This window comes from Procambarus clarkii, chromosome 65 (assembly GCF_040958095.1).
Source record: "Procambarus clarkii isolate CNS0578487 chromosome 65, FALCON_Pclarkii_2.0, whole genome shotgun sequence".
Taxonomy (NCBI): domain Eukaryota; kingdom Metazoa; phylum Arthropoda; class Malacostraca; order Decapoda; family Cambaridae; genus Procambarus; species Procambarus clarkii.
In genome coordinates, this window is record NC_091214.1 from 21,006,566 (window position 1) to 21,033,355 (window position 26,790).

A 26,790-nucleotide genomic window follows, 5' to 3' on the forward strand; every position below is an offset into this window, starting at 1 on the left:
GAACCCTCAGAACACTACTGGAACCCTCAGAACACTACTGGAACCTCCAGAACACTACTGGAACCCTCAGAACACTACTGGAACCTCCAGAGCACTACTGGAACCCTCAGAACACTACTGGAACCTCCAGAACACTACTGGAACCTCCAGAACACTACTGGAACCTCCAGAACACTACTGGAACCCTCAGAACACTACTGGAACCTCCAGAGCACTACTGGAACCCTCAGAACACTACTGGAACCCTCAGAACACTACTGGAACCTCCAGAACACTACTGGAACCTCCAGAACACTACTGGAACCTCCAGGGCACTACTGGAACCTCCAGAACACTACTGGAACCTTCAGAACACTACTGGAACCTCCAGGGCACTACTGGAACCCCCAGAACACTACTGGAACCCCCAGAACACTACTGGAACCTCCAGGGCACTACTGGAACCTCCAGGGCACTACTGGAACCCCCAGAACACTACTGGAACCTCCAGGGCACTACTGGAACCTCCAGGGCACTACTGGAACCCCCAGAACACTACTGGAACCTTCAGAACACTACTGGAACCCCCAGAACACTACTGGAACCTCCAGGGCACTACTGGAACCTTCAGAACACTACTGGAACCCCCAGAACACTACTGGAACCTTCAGAACACTACTGGAACCCCCAGAACACTACTGGAACCTCCAGGGCACTACTGGAACCTTCAGAACACTACTGGAACCTTCAGAACACTACTGGAACCTCCAGGGCACTACTGGAACCTCCAGGGCACTACTGGAACCCCCAGAACACTACTGGAACCTTCAGAACACTACTGGAACCTCCAGGGCACTACTGGAACCCCCAGAACACTACTGGAACATCCAGAGCACTCCTGGAACCTCCAGAACACTACTGAAACCTCCAGGGCACTACTGGAACCCTCAGAACACTACTGGAACCTCCAGAACACTACGGGAGGCGACGGGTGTTGAGGCATTGATCTTGTACCGTGGGAGGCTCCATGATCCACTAGAGGGGCGCCGGTGCTGGCGGTCTCGGCCAGCTTAGGGCTGATCCCTCGCCCTAATAACCTTCATATAAAGGAACTTTCGTGAATGAGAACAATACGAAGCCTCTCTCTCTCTCTCTCTCTCTCTCTCTCTCTCTCTCTCTCTCTCTCTCTCTCTCTCTCTCTCTCTCTCTCTCTCTCTCTCTCTCTCTCTCTCTCTACCTCTCTCTCTCTCTCTCTCTCTCTCTCTCTCTCTCTCTCTCTCTCTCTCTCTCTCTCTCTCTACCTCTCTCTCTACCTCTCTCTCTACCTCTCTCTCTACCTCTCTCTCTCTCTCTCTCTCTCTCTCTCTCTCTCTCTCTCTCTCTCTCAGGTGGGTTGCTCGCTGGGGGTATTATCGTTGGCTCTAATGTCAGGGTAGCATGAGCGTAGACTTTCCTCTCATCTCTCTCTCCTCTCCCCATTTGGGCTGGACGGTAGAGCGACGGTCTCGCTTCATGCAGGTCGGCGTTCAATCCCAAGACCGTCCACAAGTGGTTGGGGGCACCATTCCTTTCCCCCCGTCCCATCCCAAATCGTTATCCTGACCCTCCTTCCCAGTGCTATATAGTCGTAATGGCTTGGCGCTTTTCCCCTGATAGTTCCCCTTCCCCCTCAAACAAAAGAAATAGCGGCATTTAAATGCATCTACTTGGACTGAGTAGTATAGCGTCAGCCTCCCTTCTTGCGAGTCGTGGTTCGATCCTTGGTTCGTCCTAAATGTTGAATTCCATTCCTTAAGTCCTTCTTTTTCATGCTATTATCCTGTTCTTGTATATCATGTCCTTCTATCGCAGCCCCTATCCTGTTATTGTATCCCAGCTCTTGTCCTGTCGTCATATCCCAGCTCCTATACTGTTCTATCCCAGCAGCTATCCTGCCCTCATATCCCAGCACCTATCCTGCCTCCTCTCATATCCCAGCACCTATCCTGCCTCCCCTCATATCCCAGCACCTATTCTGCCTCCTCTCATATCCCAGCACCTATCCTGCCCCCCCCCTCATATCCCAGCACCTATTCTGCCTCCTCTCATATCCCAGCACCTATTCTGCCTCCTCTCATATCCCAGCACCTATCCTGCCCCCCCCTCATATCCCAGCACCTATCCTGCCTCCTCTCATATCCCAGCACCTATCCTGCCCCCCCCTCATATCCCAGCACCTATTCTGCCTCCTCTCATATCCCAGCACCTATCCTGCCCCCCCCTCATATCCCAGCACCTATCCTGCCTCCTCTCATATCCCAGCACCTATCCTGCCCCCCCCCCCTCATATCCCAGCACCTGTTCTAATAACGATATTACCTTGCTTTACCTTAAAAAAAAGACGAGAGTATCCTCATTAGTATCCTCTTGTCATCACTTTAATTAATCACAAGAGTGATTAACGATTGTAATCATCAGAGTATTGTTGCAGGTATAATCTCTCCGGTCACAGTGGTTGATCAATCAACACGTTGATTAACAGTGATCGAATTTGCTGGTGGTGAGGACGAGTGATGTATTTATATGTATTTATATGTATTTTATATGTATTTTTCCCTTACATCGCTTGAAAAAATCACTTTCAGTAAATGTATGTTTAAAGCCTGCTGTCTCTTTTATGTAAACTGGTTGTGTAAATTGCTTATGTAAACTGGACGTGTGAATACATACGGTAGATTACGAATACGGGAAACTGAGATGAGTTAACATATTTATGTCTACTTAGATGAGTTAAAATAGTTAAGTATACCACAAACTGCTTATCGACGGAGGTAGGCCGGTGTTTACTGTTTAAACTAAGTTTACAATTTAATATAAAATAATTTGGCGTATATTTTTTTTTTTGTTTACCAGACCTTGAGGTAGCGTGGGTTCTCCGCCTCCAAAGCTCCACACACCTTAATTACTGGGCAATTATCGTACCTGAAATAACATTGTAAACTGCTTGTTAGTTTACCAGAGTTGTTCTAATTCTTAAGTGTTTTACTGGGGGCAGGTAATTAAGTTATTATTTAGCCTACGTAGCAACTGGCTAGTTATAAGATGACAGGGTAATTGATCACACACACACACACACACACACACACACACACACACACACACACACACACACACACACACACACACACACACACACACACACACACACAAGTGTAGATATGATAGAGCCCAATAGGCTCAGGAATCTGTACACCTGTTGATTGACAGTTGAGAGGCGGGACCAAAGAGCCAGAGCTCAACCCCCGCAAACATAACTAGGTGAGTACACACACACACACACGTCTGCGGCATATGCGAGGCTGGCTAACATCAGAACGGCGTTCAGGAACCTGTGTAAGGAATCATTCAGAATCTTGTACACCACATATGTAAGACCAATCCTGGAGTATGCGGCCCTAGCATGGAGCCCGTACCTTGTCAAGCACAAGACGAAGCTGGAAAAAGTCCAAAGGTATGCTACTAGACTAGTCCCAGAACTAAGAGGCATGAGTTATGAGGAAAGGCTGCGGGAAATGCACCTTACGACACTGGAAGACAGAAGAGTAAGGGGGGACATGATCACAACCTACAAAAATCCTCAGGGGAATCGACCGGGTAAACAAGGATGAACTATTCAACGCTGGTGGGACGCGAACAAGGGGACACAGGTGGAAGCTGAGTACCCAAATGAGCCACAGAGACGTTAGAAAGAACTTTTTCAGTGTCAGAGTAGTTAGTAAATGGAATGCATTAGGAAGTGATGTGGTGGAGGCTGACTCCATACACAGTTTCAAGTGTAGATATGATAGAGCCCAATAGGCTCAGGAATCTGTACACCAGTTGATTGACGGTTGAGAGGCGGGACCAAAGAGCCAGAGCTCAACCCCCGCAAGCACAATTAGGTGAGTACAATTAGATGAGTACACACACACACACACACACACACACACACACACACACACACACACACACACACACACACACACACACACATACACACACACATCCTCATGTCGAGGATAAGAGACGTGGACAACTTGCCCTCTACAAATTCCACTACGGGATCACCATAGACCGTGCTACTTTGTAACTTTTATTCCCAGTAGCAGAATCTAAAATAAGCAACAACAATGACCTTTTCGCAAACCTCTAACAATAGTCTCTCGAAGATGGTCATAAATGCTTTAAAATAAATGCTTTAATATCAATAATAGCGATCCTGTTCCGTTCATGATTTCTTCTGGGATTAAATTTACATCGCGAACCTTCTAGAATATTAGAAAATGGAACATATAAATATATCTTCAAAGATACTTATTTCACAGTATTATATTCAATAGGCTTCTGAAAATATATTACGCGATATATTGTATGTAATTATGGGTTCCAAATAATATGTCTTCCTTAACTAAAGATCACAGAGCCGCGTAAGTCAGACCTGTGACTTAAAGCTCTATCAAGTGAAAAATGTGATACCTGGAGCAAGAAATATTCTTTGACGGGCGGCGGGACTGGCGAACCTCCAATATTTAGCGAGGAAATATATGTGCCAAGTGAAATGTTGTACATTTATAGCTTGGGACCATATGGCTGATATCTTATGTGGACATCAATGGGGCTCGCCTTACTGATGCATGGGGGCCGCTGAATCTGGTGTTGGGGGGTTGGGTAGTGGGGCGTCGACAGCTGATTCTGTTGCGTACAGCTGCGTCATTTGCGTACTGCTGCATTCACCACCTGTCCTCAGACTCATCACCTGTCCTCAGACTCACCACCTGCCACTCAGACTCACCACCTGCCACTCAGAGGCGGGCCCGGAGACCGCTGTGGGAAACTCAGTAAAATATATTCACATCTTCATATTTCCCAAGTCAGAACTATAGCTTCATCTTTCTGTTGTGTGAACCCGAATATAAATATAATATAATACACGAATTCAGAGGTTAGTACGACACATTACGTCACACACACATATATATATATATATATATATATATATATATATATATATATATATATATATATATATATATATATATATATATATATGTGTGTGTGTGTGTGTGTGGCGTAATGTGTTGAAAGGTTTCATATCCCAGCTGATCTTCATCTCTCTCTCTCTCATGTTATTGTAAGTTACTGTGTGTAGAGCTGGTGTGGTTGCCACGTTGGGGCTAGAACTGTTGGCTGATAGGAAAACAATTCATCTGAATCTCTGTTATCTCCTCCCAGTAAATCATAGAATTTCTTCTATATAGGTGGGAACAGTTTGACGAAGTGAGGATTGTTCTTGGGGCTACAAGAGCTATACCCTAAGAGTTCTTGGGGGTACAAGAGCTGTACCCTAAGAGTTCTTGGGGCTACAAGAGCTGTACCCGAAGAGTTCTTGGTGGTACAAGAGCTGTACCCTAAGAGTTCTTGGGGGTACAAGAGCTGTACCCTAAGAGTTCTTGGGGCTACAAGAGCTGTACCCTAAGAGTTCTTGGGGGTACAAGAGCTGTACCCTAAGAGTTCTTGGGGCTACAAGAGCTGTACCCGAAGAGTTCTTGGTGGTACAAGAGCTGTACCCTAAGAGTTCTTGGGGGTACAAGAGCTGTACCCTAAGAGTTCTTGGGGCTACAAGAGCTGTACCCTAGGAGCTCTTGTGGGTACAGTTCTTGTGCCTGTTTGCGCGTTGGGGTACATTGTTATCACACATCTCCCAGCCCTGCTTGTGTCTATGTGGACTCTTGCTTTGATAAGCATCAAATCTAAAGTAGTTTTGCCTTACCAGAAGCTAAAGGAGGGAGTCCTTTATATTCTCCACAGAGCCCGTCCTCCTAAGGTCTCCCAACGTCTAGGAACTGTCGTACTAAAGGGCCCTTTATCCTAACCCACCAGAGGACCCAAAACAGAAAACGGGGCAGTACGGCACTTTCGCGAGCCGCTAACATTTTTTTAGTACAGTTTTTGGCCTTGGGGGGGGGGGGGGAGTATACGTCAAAATGCGACGTTCTATTATGAGGACGGGGTGAACTCCCCAGCTGCTTGGAGGAACGAGGGCGCTGGCACCCACAACTCTTTTGATCCAGGTCTCTCTCTCTCCCTCTACAAGTTTACCTTCTACTTGGTTATGGTATACTCAGTCTACTCAACTATTTTCCCTTCTCTTCATTCATCATCACCTTTAGTAGTTTACCTCCAGTACACCTCACTCTATTGACCTGAAGTCTGAAGTACTTAAATATGAGTCAAAAGTCTTAACTGAAATTGAATTCTGCAGCCCTAGAGCAATTGTTTCGTGTTGCTTTGTATTCAGAGACTGAAACAGCCGCATCATGCTGACGTGAGGCTGTGAACACTTATGTGTACTTACCTAATTGTACTCACCTAGTTGTGCTTGCGGGGGTTGAGCTTTGGTTCTTTGGTCCCGCCTCTCAACCGTCAATCAACTGGTGTACAGATTCCTGAGCCTACTGGGCTCTATCATATCTACATTTGAAACTGTGTATGGAGTCAGCCTCCACCACATCACTTCCTAGTGCATTCCATTTACTAACTATTCTGACACTGAAAAAGTTCTTTCTAATGTCTCTGTGGCTCATTTGGGCACTCAGCTTCCACCTGTGTCCCCTTGTGTGTGTGTGTGTGTGTGTGTGTGTGTGTGGCAAGCAGTTCTAAGATCGATCCGGTATTGTGTATGGATCCCAGTAACAAGGTTGTGGTTGATATTGGTTCCGAGAGTGTAATAGTTGAACGTGGCAGGGACGTTTCCGTAGAGTTTCAGCACCACTGAGTGTCTGATTTTCCGTATCAGAACACGTCCGTTTATCCGTCACTTCGTCCCTCCCTTCCCCCTTCCCCCCCATACTACCTATGTACACACCCACCGCTCATCCAGCATCCAGTCCGCCACAAGTCATGTGACCATTCCAATGTTGTTGTTGTTTAAGATTCAGCTACTGGGAACAAAAAGTTCCAAGTAGCACGGGCTATGGTGACCCCGTAGTTGGTCTTACCTGGCACAGGAGCGGGGCTGTAACTGAAACCATTCCACCCACGCAGCCGTCTAATATATTCGCATACCAATGCTCACCCACTCCAATCCTACTACAGTACCACACTCCTCACCTCGCACGCACACGCACGCACACGTACGTACGCACACGCATACACACACACACACACACACACACACACACACACACACACACACACATACACACACACACACACACACACACACACACACACACACACACACACACACACACACACACACACACAGTGTGTGTGTGTGTGTGAGCTGCAGTGTGGAAGCTCTCTGCTTCCACACACTCTTGACTACTTTCTTCCTAGCTTCTCTCTCTCTCTCTCTCTCTCTCTCTCTCTCTCTCTCTCTCTTCTCGCTACACTACTTCTTCCTCCTCCTCCTTATGCCTCTTCCATCATCTTCCTCCTGCGCCCTCGACTCTTACTCTCGTTCCTTTGCCCTTGCCCGCACTCTCCTCCTTTCCTCACCCCGCACTCTTCCCTACACCTTCCCTGCTCCTTTATTACCCGGTCGAGACTTACGATAGCAAGAAAATGGACTTTAGTGACTGATATAAAGAATCATAACGTAGAGAGCCGGACGGGTGGAGGAGAGGGTATATATATATATATATATATATATATATATATATATATATATATATATATATATATATATATATATATATATATATACAACATCATGTTCTCTCTCGCTCTAATAACATTTATGATGTGTCATTTTCTTCTATGGTTTCCCATTGTGTGGAACAGGAAGTGTGTTATGCATATCAAGGTCCTCCCAGGATTAGGTCAGCGGTTGACCTCCCCCAGGAGGCCACGACAGTGGTCTAAAGCCCCAGGTACCTATTTACTGCTAGGTGAACAGAAACATGAGGGGTAAGGAAACGTTGGTGGGGGTAGTATTCTGGCTGTGATGATCACTGTGCTGTTCTTTCACCTGATGCTTTTGTTCACTTTGTAGTAAATAGGTACCCCGGGAACTAGGCAACTGTTCTGAGGGTTGCATCCTGGGGAGGGACAAGGTTTGACCTTGGGGGACCTCGATGTAAGTCTGGAGTGTATATATTCACTGTCTTCCTGTCCACGATAGTTATTATATATAGAGAGGCGTATTCTAACCGTTCCATTCTTCCATCTCTTTTATAATGTATTTTGATGATTATTATTATTAAAAATTGTGCATCGAACCCTTATTTAAGTTTACCTTCGTATTTCATTTTCATCACTCCGTTTTCTTTAAGTTACTGTTCAAATTTTCTATCATTTCTCCCGTGAAGGTGGCAGCCCGTCCTCCTAAGGAGCATGGGAAGTATACAGTATACATCCGGTGTATACAATACACCTAGAGGTGTGCCAGTCTCGGTGTACATGCACTAAGAATACATTTTAATCCTGTCCATTGTTTGTAACTAAAGTACACTCGGTTGATCAGTAAACTGGCGCAGAGGCCGCAGTAACCCTTCAAAAAGTTGGCAGACCTCAAGCCCAACACTAGCGCAGTGGTCAGCAGAGGTGCTTCAAAACCAGGAGGTTACTTGTGTAACTCAATTCAAACGCCTTATGACGAAGGCGTTTGGGCCACATTCATTTTCATAACATTTCCTTGCGTAATAGTGACCTCATTAGTATAATGTAACTCCTGTCACTACAATTATACATTACTACTATGTTCCTTGTAGACACATTCTTTTGATATTAGTATATTTGGGTAGCAGTCTTTCCCGTAGACATATATTATTAAATATGACCGAAAAAGTCAGATTAATAATTCTAACACGAATTTTTTCGATCTTTCTTATGTTTCTTTTCAATCTTTCTCTCAATCGAAATTCTCAATCAGTCGAAAGATCTTTTCGATCTTTCTTATGTTGAAAAGAAACACAAGAAAGATCGAGAAAATTCGTGTTAGAATTATTAATCTGACTTTTTCGGTCATATTTAATAATATATGTCTACATTCTTTTGAATAAATATTATTATTATATTACATCTGTGGCTTTTGTTCAGCAGCAGTAAATAGGCGCCCGAGAGTTAGACAACTGTTGTGGGTTGCATCCTGTTGCTGCTCTAGGGAAGGGGGACCTCCAAGACAACCTTCTTGCCATCTTCATCACCTCCTTCCTTACCTTGTCTACTGTCTCCCTCGGTCCTCCTGTCCTCAACATTATGTATTTAAAGGGGAGGCTTTTGTAGTCCCTGTTTTCATTGTCAGCTAATTTTCTCTGAATAAAATAGTGGCTCGGTAGCTGAGGCAGAACAAAGGGCATTTAATTTTTGTTTTTTTTCCTGGTAATGGTTGTTGGAGTGTGTAATTACAAGTGTAGTTACAGGATGAGAGCTACGCTCGTGGTGTCCCGTCTTCCCAGCACTCTTTGTCATATAACGCTTTGAAACTACTGACGGTCTTGGCCTCCACCACCTTCTCACCTAACTTGTCCCAACCGTCTACCACTCTATGGTGTGTGTGTGTGTGTTTGTATTCACCTAGTTGTTGTGCTTGCGGGGGTTGAGCTCTGCTCTTTCGACCCGCCTCTCAACTGTCAATCAACTGTTTCTAACTGCTACTACTATTTTTTTCCACACCACACACACACACCTCAGGAAGCAGTCCGTAACAGCTGACTAACTCCCAGGTACCTATTTACTACTAGGTAACAGGGGCATAGGGTGAAAGAAATTTTGCCCATCGTTTCTCGCCGGCGCCCGAGATCGAACTCGGGGACCACAAGATCACGTGTACAGCATGCTGTCCGCTCGGCCACCGGCCCCTGTGTGTGTGTGTGTGTGTGTGTATACCAAGGAAGGAAGGAAGGGCAAAAAACTGTATAAACATATAATTTCTAATATAATTTGTTTTATGTAATATATCAACGTCGCGCGTAGAATGAATTTTTAGTATTTGAACCTACTTGTTGAGCACTAAAGTGGCAGAGTGCTTGAGTACCGGGAGAGCTTGATACCAGGGGCCAGATTCACGAAACCACTTACGCAAGCACTTACGAACCTGTACATCTTTTCTCAGTCTTTGGAGGCTTTGTTTCCAATTAGTAAACAGTTTATGAGCTCCGAAGCACCAGGAGGCTGTTTATAACAATAACAACAGTTGATTGGGAAGTTTTCATGCTTGTAAACTGTTTAATAAATGTAATCAAAGCCGTCAAAGATTGAGGAAAGATGTACACGTTCGTAAGAGCTTGCGTAAGTGCTTTCAAATTTCCGACATTTCAAATATTTTGAAAACTGCAGGGGGGTTTGGGCAAAATATGACCCATCGCCGTTTTTAGTAATTGGCATATTTTCGGTATTAAAAGTCGTAATTTGAAAATGAAAATAGGTGCACAGTCAGACTTCGGCTCAAAAATCACACTCAGGAGTCAAATTTTCGACATTTCAGATATTTTCAAAACTGCAGGGGGGGGGGGCAAAAGATGTTCCATCGCCGTTTTCAGTAATTGGCATATTTTCGGTAAAAAAATCGTAATTTGAAAGTGAAAATAGGTGTAGAGAGTCAGAATTCAGCTCAAAAATCACGCAAAGGAGTCAAATTTCGGACATTTACGATATTTTGAAAACTGCAGGGGGGTTTGGGCAAAATATGACCCATCGCCGTTTTCAGTAATTGGCATATTTTCGGTATAAAAAGTCGTAATTTGAAAATGAAAATAGGTGCAGAGAGTCAGAATTATGCTCAAAAATCAAGCTCAGGAGTCAAATTTCGGACATTTCAGATATTTTGAAAACTGCAGGGGGGTTTGGGCAAAATATGACCCATCGCCGTTTTCAGTAATTGGCATATTATCGGTGTAAAAAGTAGTAATTTGAAAATGAAAATAGGTGCAGAGAGTCAGAATTCGGCTCAAAAATCACGCTCAGGAGTCAAATTTCGGACATTTCAGATATTTTGAAAACTGCAGGGGGTTTGGGCAAAATATGACCCATCGCCGTTTTCAGTAATTGGCATATTTTCGGTATAAAAAGTCGTAATTTGAAAAAGAAAACAGGTGCTGAGAGTCAGAATTCAGCTCAAAAATCACGCTCAGGAGTCAAATTTCGGACATTTACGATATTTTGAAAACTGCAGAGGGGTTTGGGCAAAATATGACCCATCGCCGTTTTCAGTAATTGGCATATTTTCGGTATAAAAAGTCGTAATTTGAAAATGAAAATAGGTGCAGAGAGTCAGAATTCGGCTCAAAAATCACGCTCAGGAGTCAAATTTCCGAAATTTCAGATATTTTCAAAATTGCAGGGGGGTTTGGGCAAAATATGACCCATCGCCGTTTTCAGTAATTGGCATATTTTCGGTATAAAAAGTCGTAATTTGAAAATGAAAATAGGTGAAGAGAGTCAGAATTTGGCTCAAAAATCAGACTCAGGAGTCAAATTTCAGATATTTTGAAAACTGCAGGGGGGTTTGGCCAAAATATGACCCATCGCCGTTTTCAGTATTTGGCATATTTTCGGTATAAAAATTCGTAATTTGAAACTGAAAATAGGTGCAGAGAGTCAGAATTCGGCTCAAAAATCACGCTCAGGAGTCAAATTTCGGACATTTCAGATATTTTGAAAACTGCAGGGGGGTTTGGGCAAAATATGACCCATCACCGTTTTCAGTAATTGGCATATTTTCGGTATAAAAAGTCGTAATTTGAAAATGAAAATAGGTGCAGAGAGTCAGAATTCGGCTCAAAAATCACGCTCAGGAGGTAAATTTCCGACATTTCAAATATTTTGAAAACTGCAGGGGGGTTTGGGCAAAATATGACCCATCGCCGTTTTCAGTAATTGGCATATTTTCGGTATAAAAAGTCGTAATTTGAAAATGAAAATAGGTGCAGAGAGTCAGAATTCGGCTCAAAAATCACGCTCAGGAGTCAAATTTCGGACATTTTAGACTTTCTGAAAACTGTAGGGGGGGTTTGGGCAAAATATGACCCATCGCCGTTTTCAGTAATTGGCATATTTTCGGTGTAAAAAGTCGTAATTTGAAAATGAAAATAGGTGCAGAGAGTCAGAATTCGGCTCAAAAATCACGCTCAGGAGTCAAATTTCCGACACTTCAGATATTTTGAAAACTGCAGGGGGGTTTGGGCAAAATATGACCCATCGCCGTTTTCAGTAATTGGCATATTTTCGGTGTAAAAAGTAATTTGAAAATGAAAATAGGTGCAGAGAGTCAGAGTGGTATGTGTGTATGGTAATGTTGTTGTTTTAGATTCATCTACTCTGCACAAAACGTTCCAATCAGTACGGGCTCTGGCGAGGTCATCTTACTTACCTGGCACAGGAGATGTTGTATGGTAATAGATGTCTTGGTTTCTCGCAGCACGGGCTGTGATGAGGTCGTCTTATACTTACCTGGCACAGGAGATGTTGTATGGTAATAGATGTCTTTATTTCTCGCAGTACGGGCTGTGCGAGACGCTGCAGCAGCTGCACTGGTTCAGCGAGGCGGCCAGCGTGGACACCTTCGTGCCCCGCGGCTACTGCATCGGTCACGAGGACGAGCGCACCGCCTTCATCCACGACTACCGCCTCACCGCCTGCCTCAACGTGCTCAAGTGGGTGACGGAGCGCCATGACACCCACGGCCCGCAGGCCATCTCCGACCCTCACGGCGAGGTTTGTCACCGCGATCCAGCTCCTTTCCATGATCTTGTCAAAAGAGGTTTATCTTACCTAGCATCAGCTGAGGCGTGTGAGGGCTCTGGGTGAAGGGTCTCAAGGCAGTGGTAGTGGCTGCATTTTTCTGTTAGGGAGAATTTAGTATTGTCATTAATAATTCTATATTTCTCAGATTTAATATTATATAGAATGAGTACAAGAGCTGTGTTGCACTTTATAGTCAGAACGAAAGCATAGATATATAAGGAAAATTCAGTAGGCATATTGTACTGCATCTCTGAGGTAATGGAAGATATTCATAACAGTAGGAAAGTGGTTATGGATGTTAGAGAGGTACTGAAGACACCACTGGCCATGATCACAACACTAGCTGTGATCACAACACTGGCTGTGATCACAACACTGGCTGTGATCACAACACTGGTTGTAAGAAAATCAGTAGGAGCCTTGATCACAACACGGTGATCTTCACAACACAAACTGTGACCTTCACAACACAATGAGAGAGAGCACCCACACGAGACCTAACTAGCTAGATTGATTAACATGCCAAACAACTGCTAACGAGATGACAATTTATTTATTTATCTAATTATATATTTATATATGTGTGAGACGAACTACTGACGAAGGTTAACAGCGGGTATAACGATCAAACGGCAGCTGACGAAGGGTGTCTGGTTGCAGGTGCCGATGAAGCGAGTGCGTCAGGCGTTGGCCCACGTGGAGCAGTACATCCAGTCTTGCTGTCATGACGATCTGGACGCCCCGCCGCCGCCCAGCCTCCGGGACCTCGAGTGGGACTCCCTCCTCACCGCCCACTACAAGATCGTTCACATGGACAAGAAGATCAAGGTGGCCACCTCGACACAGTTACAGGTGAGGTGCTTGCTATGGCACTCTAGTCACAAGCAATGCTGACCACTGAGAAAATGTGGAAGCTGTTCGCCTATTCCTTCTATTTCGATATTTGATCAGTTTCCCGCATCACGAGATATCATCACAGACACCATTGTGTTTAGTTTTTTCTATGAAATCTTTGCTTCTCCAACTCTAGCACATTTGTGGTTTTGGAGGTTGTTCTGTGTAGATTTATACAAAGAAAATATTTATATTAATGGATGTTTTGTTTTAGTGATTCTCTCGTTATTTTTTTCTTAAGACATTTTACAGGGTCATATTTCCTGCCCAGTGGGACGACTTTACTGAGCTCCTGGGAAGATATACAAAGCTTCTCCGGGAAAAGGGAAATTGTTGGAACTTGAGAACTCTGAAGCAGCGTCTCAAAGTGTTGTGGTCATTTGACATCAACGTGCCCAACCACTTGGGCTGGATGGTGGAGCGACGGTCTTGCTTCATGCATGTTGGCGTTCAGTCCTCGACTGTCTACGTGGTTGGGCACCATTCCTTTTCCCCGTCCCAACCCAAATCTTTATCCTGATCCCTTCAAAGTACTATATACAGTAGTCAATGGCTTGGCACTTTCCCCTAATAAATCCTTTCTTGACATCAACATTGTTACCAAGTTTTATTGTCTTATTGCTTGTCAGTACTGTCAGGTACTGCAGTCTGAATAACCTCTTATTACACACAGAAATCACAATAGCGTGATGCATCAAATGAACAAAATGTTGTAGCTCAGTCGATTAAGGCAGCGTCTGGGATCCTCTCTGACGTAGGTTCGAACCCTCGTCACGGCTCTTGTCAATTTGTTCCTAATAACCTCTAATTTCCAACTCTTCCCATTCCTCCCACACACACACATACAAAATATATATATAATTAATTGTTCATAATGTGTGTGTGTATAATCATTGAATACTATTTTGTAGCACAAGAGTAAATTGCACAATTATATGCCAAAGTAGATTTGATATATTGTTTGTCCTGTTTGCATATCCCTATGGGGAGAGGGGAGGTGGAAGGGTGAGGGGGACTTACCTTCCCCAGGACACATGACACCCTGGGAGGAAGGGGTGGAGGAGCGAGGATGCCAACCCTCTCCTAGGGCACCATATCCTGTAGTAGAGGTGGAGGGTTCCTACCCCTACAAGGTCAAGATGCCAGTAATAACAACCCTCATTCTACCACCAATTACCAGGAGATTTATTCTAACTTTAGCTCTTCCTCAAGGAAAATGATCCAAGACCCGTGGCTGGGGTGCCATATTTGTGACCGTTGGTCTGGTACTGGCAGGGAAACCCTCCATAGAGTGGTTGGCCCTCTACCACCTCACATCATGGGTAAGCACTTGCCCCACACACCATGGGTAAACACTCACACAATCACATCATATCATGAATGAACACTCCCACCAGCACCCCACGCCATGGGTGAACCCTGTCCCACCACCTCCCACACCTGTTAACCTTTAAGGCACAGCTGGAAATGATCATCAAGGCAAGGCAACCTTCGACAAGCCACCGGCTTCCTGTCTTCGTCGAGGCCACTAGTGTTAGTGGCTCTCAGGTAAACTCAGGTAAACCATGGACTAACACTTTCCCACCACAACCCACATCATGGGTATGGGTGGTGGTGGGAGTGTGTTCGTGTTGATACCAGTATATCTCCTTTAGGCATTGTTTTTCAATTCTTCCTATAATGGTTTTCCCCTCCCTCCTGCAGGCACTGGTGTCAGAATGTGCATCAGCACTGGAGCGTGTGGTTCCCTACTGGCCGCAGCTCTCTATGGACGGACTGAGGAACCTGTGGATCGTGAAACCTGGGGCACAGTCGAGAGGCCGGGGAATTTTTATGATGAACCACCTGGAGGAGATCTTGGCTCTTGTACAATCCCCGCTCATATACGAGACCAAGTACGTCGTGCAAAAGTACATGGGTAAGGGTCTCCCTCCTCCTAATGTTCACATTGGTTCCATAATACAATACAATACAATACAATTTTATTTAGGTAAGGTACATACATACAATAAATATTTACAAGGATTGTTTAACTTATAGGTATAGCTAGTACATACAATGCCTAAAGCCACTATTACGCAAAGCGTTTCGGGCATAATAACACATGGTAACTGATCTTTCACTCACTAACTCATAAATTATTGTATCATTATCATCATCATTATTATTATTATTAAATTTCATCAGAACTTGTGCAGGTTCACAACATTTCAAGATCATTGTAAATAATAAGTGAGTGCTATTAATGTTAGTAATAATTGTTACACATGCAATAATGAGAACTGCTATATAATATACATGAAATTGATTTAAAAAAAGAAAAAAATTGTATTTGCATATAATATTACAATATTTCTCTAGATGAGGTACTATTGTAATGTGTACAAAGAATTTTACTTGGAATATTATTAAATTATCTGGTAACATTAAAGTTATGAATGCAAATAGTGTACAGTATATTTTCTAATACAGTATGTATATGTATATATACATAAAAAATGTATATACATATATTATATACATATATATGCTGAAAATACATATACATTTTCAGCATATATACATATTACACTGAAAAAACATATTTGAAAAATTAGAGAACGCTGAATGCGTTTTTGGCTCAATTCGCCTTTATCAGAGTAAAATATTGAGTGAGCTATATGAGGAAAGATATAGCTAACTCTCTGTCTTGCTCTGATTAAGGTAAATTAAACCAAAAACATTTTCAGCATTTTCAAATTTTTCAAATGTGTATTTTCCACATAGTGTACTTGGATCAGTGCTTTTGTGATTTATAAATTATTTCTCTAACATTCTTTCATATACTGTACAACACTTTCAGGCTATTCTAACAATTTTCTAAATTTGCATAAAACACACTGACTTACCATTATATATTTTGTGTACTATTGAAATGTAAATAATGAACTGTATAGCCCTACATGCTACTGACATGATTGATTCCTGGCAGAGCGCCCACTTCTCATCCACAACACCAAATTTGACATCCGCCAGTGGTTTATGATCACCGATTGGAATCCACTTCATGTCTGGGTATACAAGTAAGGCTTTTGATTGATATCAAAATCACCATTAGGGATAAGTGGTAGATATAAAAAATTTTAAGCATAAATTTATATACAGTATTGCCAGCCCTCAATTTGCACAAAATTATATTCCTGCAAAAAAATGGTAATAAGTTAAAACCAGTATACAGTACAGTACAGTATTGGGAAAAATGAGGTTAGGTTGCAGACACGTCCAAAGTGCCAATTTTTTCCCACCGCAGTACAAGAATGTAAGAACTCTTGTATATATATATAAATTGAAATTTAAATTTAAATAAGTTTATTGAGGTAAAATGCACACAAAGGGATGAGGTAGCTCAAGCTATTCTCACCCCGTTCAGTACATTGTGTTAATACATACATACACACACATCACAAGCAATAAACGTATTACCGAACATTCTGAGAAATAAACATATACATTTCCTTATATATATAATATATAACTATATATATATGTATATACATAAATAAATGTATTTACTAGACAAAACACCAATGTAAAGAATAATATTTAATGCTCCCTCTACTTTCCAGCCACAAATTCAGCATACAATGCTGAATTTATTTATTCATCATAAATATATTCCAAAAAAGTTTGTAAAACCTAAAAACAGAACATAAGATGTGTGGGAGCCTAACTTATTGCTGAGATTGTGAAAGACCTAGAAATTTGTATAGATTATTCTTATTATATTGTACTGTGTTAATATATATTATCAAGCTACATAACTGATAATCACCCATACACTTTTTACGTACAAAAGGGGCTTATTCACATAACCTAAGTCTATTTTCAATACAGTATTCCAATACTATGCCACACAAATCATGGGCCATTTATGTGGCCCGTCTCTACGTTTACTCGACATTTTAGCACTTTTAAAAATGCCATGGATATCATTGGCTAAATTACCTATTCAAGTCATATGTGTTAGCTTACATCCTGTTTATTATCCAAGGAACTAATGTGATATATCAATGAGAAAATCAATTGTAGCAATGTGGGGATTCGAAGCAATGATCTGGGTATCTGGGTACCCCCAGCCATGCACCTCATTCCTGAATCACAACATTGTTAAGGTCCCAGATTGCCAGTTCCATATTGTTCCAATTAATTTTCGTGTTGGTATATTAGTACAGGTTCCTTGTGTATTTGAAAATGGAGATGGAGAGCCCCATTACCCATACAAAGTGCATGGGAGGGGGTTATATTGCATGTCAAAACTGGGACTGGCTTCAGCTAAGGGCCTTCGGACTTCGTGTGGATTGAGTGGACTCCCAGGTTGTGTAACTACCATGTCGTGGCCCAGGGGTAAGGTGCGGGACTGGCAGTTCCCAGGTTTCTGACTCTAATCCCAACTTTGCTCCAATTGAGTCATTGATTTTTCCTGTTAATTATTAAGTTTTACTCCATTAAATCTTTATTATTTTTTCCTGCTTTATTTTATGTTATCCCTGATTTTATGTTAACTCCTGAGTACCTACTCACTGCTAGGTGAACAGAGGCATTAGGTGAAAGAAAATGTGCCCAATTATTTATGTCCCGCCTGGGTTTTGAACCTGGAATTCTCAATTGTGCTTCGAGAACGAACCCGACTGTACTACCGGGACACTTTACCAAAAGTTCATCTGTATGTTCTTGTTGATATTACCAATGTTAAATACTATATCTGAACTGTAGCTAAAACTATAGATCTATACTGTAGTAGTCTATGCACATCGTCATTAAGTATCACCTTTAAATTATTTATTATTACTAAACTTCTTGAACATCTCACATATGATAGCTTACTTCTCATTTAGTATAAAGTTTACTCCATTATGTTTAAACAAATTTTAATCTGACCTATTCTAAGTGTGGCCCAAAATCCCTCTCATATTAGTGGCTTACTTTAATATGCAACCCCCTGTACCTTCAAATATACCATTATTATGTTCTTATACAGTATATGCATATTTTATGAATAAAATATTATTATTATTATTATTATTATTATTATTATTATTATTATTATTATTATTATTATTATTATTATTATTATTATAAAACTCTTAAGTATATATAAAAGACATAATTCTTAAACTGAACATTAGCACTATCAAAGAATATCTGACAATCGTCTTGTATTTGAACATATAGAGACCTGATAGACTCCAGGCATCATAACTCTTGGTATACATGAAGAAGTTGTTAGTTGATGGAAGTGTGGACGTGTTGGCAGGGAGTGCTACTTGAGGTTCTGCTCGCAGCAATACGACCTCACCAACAACAACGAGGCCATCCACCTTAGCAACAATGCTATCCAGTGTAAATACCTCAATGGGGAGAGGAGTGGCGAGCTTCCTGACGAAAACATGTGGGACTGTCAACAGTTTAAGGAGTACCTCAGGTGGGTCATATCTTTCCTTGTTACTAGTCTTTATTGCTTTAAGCAGCCACTTATGTGGTTGGCACTGGCACACCATTTTTAACTAAACAGTAAGCTTTGGTAATTACTCTACTTGACAAAAAATAGGTTTGAACCTTATAATTTTCTTTTTTTTGTTTATTTTACTTGCAAATAAATACTACTTGCAAATACATTGTATATACAGTCTCTAACTTAATGTTTCTTCCAGTTCTTATTTGTATTAGTATTGAGGAAGTCAGTAGTATGTGTAGAACCATATGTTGACAAGGTGTGTGTCCGACAGGGGGCTTAAGAAGGAGGGAATGTGGGAAGAGGTGATCTACCCTGGGATGCGTGATGCTCTGGTAGCTGCTATGCTTGCTGCACAGGTTGAGATGGATTCCTTCAAACATGGTTTTGAGCTGTTTGGTGCAGATTTCATGCTAACTGAAGACCTCAGGTAACTTTAATCCTCATGTTTGATGTTTAACACCTTCGTTTGGAATGCACTGTTCATGCATATAATTCTTCACAAGATAATGGCCTTTTTTTTTTTGTATGAGCGCTGTGAAGTACAGGAGGGAGTATTTAAATATGCATGTTATGTGTACCGACAGGCCTTGGTTAATAGAGATCAACTCGTCACCATGTATGGCTGCCACCACCAGTGTCACGCGCCGCATGTGTGCCCAGTGCCTCCATGATGTCATCAAAGGTACCATTTTCTTGCATGCAGCCGAGTCATGCAGCAAAAAGAAAGTTTGATCAAAACATGTTGGCCTAACCACAGACAAAGTTGTAGACTAATTTTTTTTTCTCTGAAAATAATTAATTGTAAACAAGTAGATAATATGAATTTAACACCCATATATTTGTTCTGAGATAAAAGCTGTATCATGAAATAAGATTATTTACAGGATCAGAGGCATGATTTACATTACTAAAGACACATTTAGATTGCACAGGCACTCTTGTGGCTTGTTTTTACCAAAGTATTATTGCTTGGGATTGATGCACCATCACTCTCAACACATAAAGTAACATCACAACATGAGTACAGTCTTTACCACATGAGCACCATTGCCACTACCTAAGCACCTTTGCCATCACCTGAGCACCATCGCCACCACCTAAGCACCTTTGCCACCACATATAACAAAGCTAATAACAACATAATATATTTACACAAGTACAGTAATACATTACAGGGGAAAGTTTCTGAGCAATCCCATTTCGTTGCTCCACTTGCCATGGTCCTCCTGGCTAGGGTTATGCTCAGTCAGGGTAAGTGAGCAGTCTATACCAGTGCAGCAGGGATCTTTCAAACATCCCTGCTGGGTCATACTAATGTGAGGAAGACATTGTAGAATACCCAGTCTAGCTCAAAATGATCTCTGACAGGTTCATTAATATATATTTATAAGGTTTTCAAGCACTACTGTACTTTGCATGACTAAGACTGCCAGGCAGTGTTTTGCAGCACAAGCAAGTTTTACTCACTTTTAGCTTCTGCTATAATACTTTCTTTAGGGAGTAACCATGTGAGATTGGGAGCAACCAGTCTTTAATATTAAAGACCATTTAGTTTAATACAGTGGAACCTCAGGTTGACGAATGACCCTCTTTATGAATTTTTAATTATGAATATTCTTTTCCATTTAAGACACCCTTTTGCACCCTAAATTGTATTTTACCAATGCAGTTATGATGGCTACAGATATTTTACAGTGGTGGTTGACTATAAGCACAACAAGACAGCAGACACAGGGCTGTTTGAGTTGGCATATCGTGACAGTGAGCGTTCAGTCCCCAACCCCCCGTATCTGGGTGTCAACCTCCAGGTAAGCTTTTCAACATGTATATGTCATTTCCTCCAGTAACATTAGGAAAGCACTGTATTCATGTGGATATGTGTAAATATTATGCTGTGTATACAGGGTTGAGCATCAACTCCAAGATCCTGCCTTTTATTTTATCAAGTCACTTAAAGCATTGACTTGAGCTAACCTTCCTTTTTTTTGTTATCTAACCAAATTTTATAACTTTGAATGGAGTTAATCAAAACTATCTTTTTCTTTTAATAATTTCAAATTATTTACTACTGTACTCATACTCTAAAGAAATGAACGATTACTTCACTGACAGACTTGTCTCTAGCTTCTCTTCATATCCTCTTGTTCTTCCATTTCTTTATCAGAACATCTCAGCTTTGTTTACCTTGTTACTATTTCTAAGAATATTATATTTTGTGATCATGTAACTATTTTTTCTCCTGTGTTGTGATGTTAAGTTCACTCAGCCTTTCCTCCTATTCCAACTTTTCAGTTTTAGGATCAGTCTTGTTGCAAACCTATATATATGGACTTTTTTTTAGTTTATTGCCTCTGTCATGGAGAACCCTTCAACAGCTGGGCTATTGTGGCTCCAGCATGCATACATGTGTTTGCAATGTGTGTATAGAGTAAATAAACTAGATACAGTGTTCATCTATCAAATTGTCAAAAAAAAAAAAAAAATAGATACCATCATCGAACACAACTTTTCCTCACTGGCAGGTGGTGGGACGACAGATCAAGAAGGGACCAATTAAAGCCGAGAAGAAGAAAACTAAGAAAGCTCGTCCAGCTGTGCGGGTCGTTAAGCCACTGCCACTCATCACGCTGTCTCTGGAGGAGAGTGTTCATTATACCCCGAAGGATGTGTCCAGGGACTCTAGTGGGACACTGACCAGGCACTGCTCCATCCTTGACTGTCGTAAATATGCCATTGGCAGCATTGCCTCTTTACCTATATCATCATTCACTGAGGCATCAGAAAAAGTTGACAATGAATGGGAAAAAATTAATCAAAGTGCAAACAGTCATGTGGAAATCTGTAGTGAAGGGAGTATAGCTAAACAAGTTATTAGGGATATAAATAATTCTAGAGAAGATTCTAGGAGATATAAGACCAACGAAAGTATAGAAGGCAAGAATACTTTAGTAAGTTCACATACTCACACGACGGGAAAGAGCAGTGTGGTGAATACACATTTGGGTTGCCGAGGTTCGTGACCCCTCACACCAACATTTTAGGTAGTTTTAACCTGGGGGATATTTTAGCTAATATGGAGTTGACATGTGCTGCTTGCTAATATGGCTAGGAGTGGCATTGTTGAGTGGGGGGAGATGAATAATTTTGCTAGGAAATGTGAAGCTGGGAATTATCTTGGGCAAAGATTGATCTGTAATTTTGCTAGAGAATGCAGTCAGGTAAAGTATGTTTACTGTATTATATAGCTTGTGACCAAGTCAAGTGTGCTGGGAATAGAGGAATTAATAATTTTGCTATAAAATGCATCCGGGTAAGGTATTTTTGATAGTGATGGATATATAATTATTTGAAAATTGGTGATGATCAGTAATAATTGGACAGTGTGACCAGAGTGAAAAACACTAGACAATTATCATTAATGACCATGAAAATTGGAGTTCAGATAGTTAGTACTGCAAAAGATAAATAGGTACTGCTGTACAGTATCTTGAAATTTATAAAAATCTACATTCTAAGTATTAAAACAAAATATAAAAAAATGCCATGTGAGAAGACTTGTAGGGCACTGAAACTAATCTGCTTATTAGGAAACGACTGAATAAAAATTTTCAGTGATATGATCTCGTGTCTCATTATAAGAAGAGAAACTGAGCAGTAATTTCATGTTTTCATTGCACTGATATTTCAATACCCATACCAAAGTTTCTGAAAACAAATATATTACTTCTGAAGGCATTAATATCCAGTTGGTTAGATCTCACTATGGCCTTGACATTCACAGTGATAAAGACATATCAAGAGGATTAATTTCTTATTAATTCAGTGTAATTCAGTATACTGCATTAACTTTAAAAATAAAATGGGTATAAACATGTGATCAAAGTGTAAAAGAAAACTATAAAGATACTATTGAAGACAAAAATAAAACATGTAACTAAAATTAATAGAAGAAAACTGAAGGAGAATTAAAGCATTTCTTACAGCTACTCAAGATTACTTGCAGGCACTTATAACATGATGTAGGCTACAGTACACAGGGTGAATATAGTTGCACAACAATTCAGACACACGTCCACTACACACACACCAACACTGACACTTACTCGTGATAATGCTAAAAAAAAAGAGATAGATCTGTGATGGTTAAATTAATTTGTTACGTTATATTCATGCCAAACCACAGTGTAACAACAATTGTTGTAGTTGCACAACAATTCAGACACATGTCCACTACACACACACCCACACTGACACTTACTCCTGATAATGCTAAAAAAAAAGAGACAGATCTGTGATGGTTAAATTAATTTGTTATGTTATATTCATGCCAAACCACAGTGTAACAACAATTGTTGTAGTTGCACAACAATTCAGACACACGTCCACTACACACACACCCACACTGACACTAACTCGTGATAATGCTAAATAAAGAGATAGATCTGTGATGGTTAAATTAATTTGTTAGGTTATATTCATACCAAACCACAGTGTAACAATGCAAGGATTGCATACAGTCTTGGGTTAGTGCACTAGCACTTTCTTGCTATAGTCTTTGCTATTGAATTTTACTTTTAACCGTGTTTTATAATCACTTTCTTTTCCAGTAGCTGAAGGCATCCACTCCTGGGTTTTGCCTTTAACTAAAAATTAAGTTTTTTTTTTACCCTTATTAACAATATTCACCTCATAGAAGGAATCCATACATTACTCTGTGGATTCCATCAGTGTAATCCATAGAGTAATCATGCACTAATTTGTATAAAATTCAATAAATTAAATACAGCATGTCATAAATTGTTTCTGTATTATTTTTACATGTGCACATCAAACAATCCCACACTCGGTCTCATAATAATCATAATAATTATTATTGTTATTATTATCATAATTATTATCATACTTAATCAAAAGTATGTTTAAAATTCTGCATCTCTTTCTTTTTTATAGAGCATTAAAAGTAGCAAGTTTCTCTTCTCTCTTATATCCGTGAGTATTCACTGTATTTCGGATGATCACTACTATCTCTGTACTGTTCTTAACTCACTTCGGTCAGGCATGAACATTTACAGTGACAATTGGTCTTATTAAAGTGCCATCCTGCAATGATATTTGTTTCAGAATGGCTCTGCTACTGTTTAGACCACTCATGTTCGGTATGTTGTGGGAAATATTTTACCAGATTTATTTACACATCAAGACTTGATGTGATCCACTGTACCAATCCTTTATGTATCTTTTTCTTCATTTTCCTGTACTCTTTTATTTTTTTTGTGCACTCAGCACTTCCTTACGTTTTGTTTCTGTTTATATACATTGCACAGAATCTTGAGTGCATACGTTCTGCAGTGGCATCCTTAAGCTTTGCTGCTGTACACTTTTAACTTTCTTGTTCTGTATTTGAAACGTTTACAACATTTAATATTTTATTCCATGCCATTTTCATCAAAATCTGTTATGTTGCCATCATTGCAGTACCTTCTCTCCCAGGTGTGGGAATTACAAGTATAGTACATTTCAGTTCTGTATCTCTAATTTGCATTTATGCCTTTTAAATACTAATTCACACATGCATCCCTAAATGGTCTTCTACACTGTAGTACCTTTCTGACCTGCTGTTCACCAAATAATTTATGGTATAACTCTACACCCACAAATTATTAATATTTGAATACTCAGTATTCAGAAAAATATTCCTATACTGTATACAGTACTGTATCTGCTTTGAATCTTCCTTCTCGGCAGAATCAATAAAATGTATATACAGTCCAGTACTACCCAGTAGCCATATTAATATTAGTAAATTTTAAATTATAATATATAAAAATCCCAAGCTTAATCAGTATAATTCTCTCAAATTAGTGCATTGTATTTTATTAATTTATGTCAGTTTAACAAGTTTAGATCTCTTAATTCCCTGACTATTCCAAAAAATATATAATTTTACTTCATTCTGCAGGCACAGAGTTCTGTAAATATGTCTTACACAACAGCATCTAACCTCAGTGACTCAATATGCAACAGAACATCTTTGTGAATTCAGTGCATTTACTTAATTTCAATCTTTTATATGGGCATTTACAGGGTGGTGGCTTTCCTGAAGTCGCAAAACTATTGATTTTGTAGTTATGGTTTAATATCACTCTTTGTCTGGGTACAGCATGATGCCAGCTGATCCTACATGCCAGCCAAATGTGATCTGAAACTGCAAATATCTATTAGCCAAATATGGTAACTTCTTTTAAAGTTTCTACTTTATTGTTTCATGCCACCAGCATTACATCAGTTTAAATATATTGTTTCCTTACAGTCACTTTGTCTATATTTTTAATACACAGTCACAGTGTTATTAACAGGGAAAAGAAATAACGGATCAGCAGATGTATTTGGTATTCCTTGTTTCAAGGATAAGGTCGCCAAGTACAGTGTGCCTGTCTTGTACACACACACCTACTGCCTAGGTAGATGTCACATGTTAGCACAAAGTTATTGTTCCTGGGGATCACAGTTCCCTTTTGAAAGCAGAGGGGAGGGGGTGCTAGCATGTGTTTTTGTAGCTTCATCGCACGTCCAACTTACCCCATGCCCTAGACTGAATGCTAGTATAAGAATGGTGATGGATTTGGGCTCAGTTATTACTCTGCCTTTTGATGAATACATTTCACAATATTGTTCCTAGGTCACACACCTAGTACTGCCAATCAGGTGTCAAACAGCAATTATCGGATATTATATCAAAAGCTTTGTATTAGAACTGTCTCATCGAATCATTTTGTTAGCCTTGGCATCATTTTAAATAAAAGCTGTCTGCCTTCCTGTTCCTGAAGCCAGCATAGTTCACGATGCCTCTCACTTCCTCAAGCCAGGCTAAGCCATGCAAGTTATTTCATTCTCAGTATTGAAGTAAAAATGTACTAGTGCTTCTGTGATAATTTTACAGTTCATCTAAGTCACTTGTCTTTTAGGTAAACTGGTTTCAATACAATGTTCTGACTGACTAGGATGTTGTATGGCTCACTTCACAGCTTTTCACTTACCAAAGTTTTTAATTCAGTATTTATGCAAAATTAAAACAAAATGTTTTTTTCTGATGCATATAACATTATAAAATTAAAATAAAAAAATTCATACTATGACATTAATGCCACATTTTAGAAATTGGTAAAAAACATAACGGTGAAAAGCAGCCAGCACTACTTAGTGTGTTGAGTTACGGGAATACAACCAGGTGGAGCTCCGTACGACATTATCCAGTCATGTTAAGTGAGCTTTGTGGGAAGTAACAATAGCACAGACAACTGTTACACTAGGTTACACATTTCCTTTGTGATTTCTTGTGTTGTTGCTATCAGTGAGACTAGTGAATATATTATTTCATGTACCAACCCTTTGGCAATGGAAATTTTGTATTGACTACTAAATTCTTTTATAAAATTGTTTGAATAATAAAGATTCCAGCTGAATAAGGCACGTTGTTTCTGAAATCCTAATTGGACAGAAAATCATTGTACAATATATATTATTGGAATTAAACTGTTTAATTTACCAGAATTTATCCGAGCTTACCCAATTGTCTTTGATAATCAACAAGAAATGGGTGTATGGTTGAAGCAGAAAATAGTAAATAAAGTATTTACTAAAGTAAATAAAGTAAAGTGAGAGGCAGCTACTCATATTGAGTACCAGTTTCACACACTGGTTAAATGTTTGTTTATCAT

General features: G+C 40.4%; 1 protein-coding gene across 1 annotated transcript in view; it reads left to right on the forward strand.

The window, feature by feature from the left end:
- Nucleotides 1-26,539, forward strand: part of LOC123771071 (tubulin glycylase 3E) — a 34,935-nt gene extending 8,396 nt beyond the window's left edge. Inside the window, 9 exon segments of the mRNA XM_045763375.2 lie at nucleotides 12,439-12,654; nucleotides 13,345-13,536; nucleotides 15,283-15,496; nucleotides 16,550-16,640; nucleotides 18,872-19,039; nucleotides 19,344-19,499; nucleotides 19,657-19,754; nucleotides 20,768-20,880; nucleotides 21,595-26,539. Of these exon segments, the coding sequence (XP_045619331.2) occupies nucleotides 12,439-12,654; nucleotides 13,345-13,536; nucleotides 15,283-15,496; nucleotides 16,550-16,640; nucleotides 18,872-19,039; nucleotides 19,344-19,499; nucleotides 19,657-19,754; nucleotides 20,768-20,880; nucleotides 21,595-22,092 (1,746 nt within the window). The 3' untranslated portion in view covers nucleotides 22,093-26,539.
- The last annotated feature ends 251 nt before the right edge of the window (nucleotides 26,540-26,790 follow it).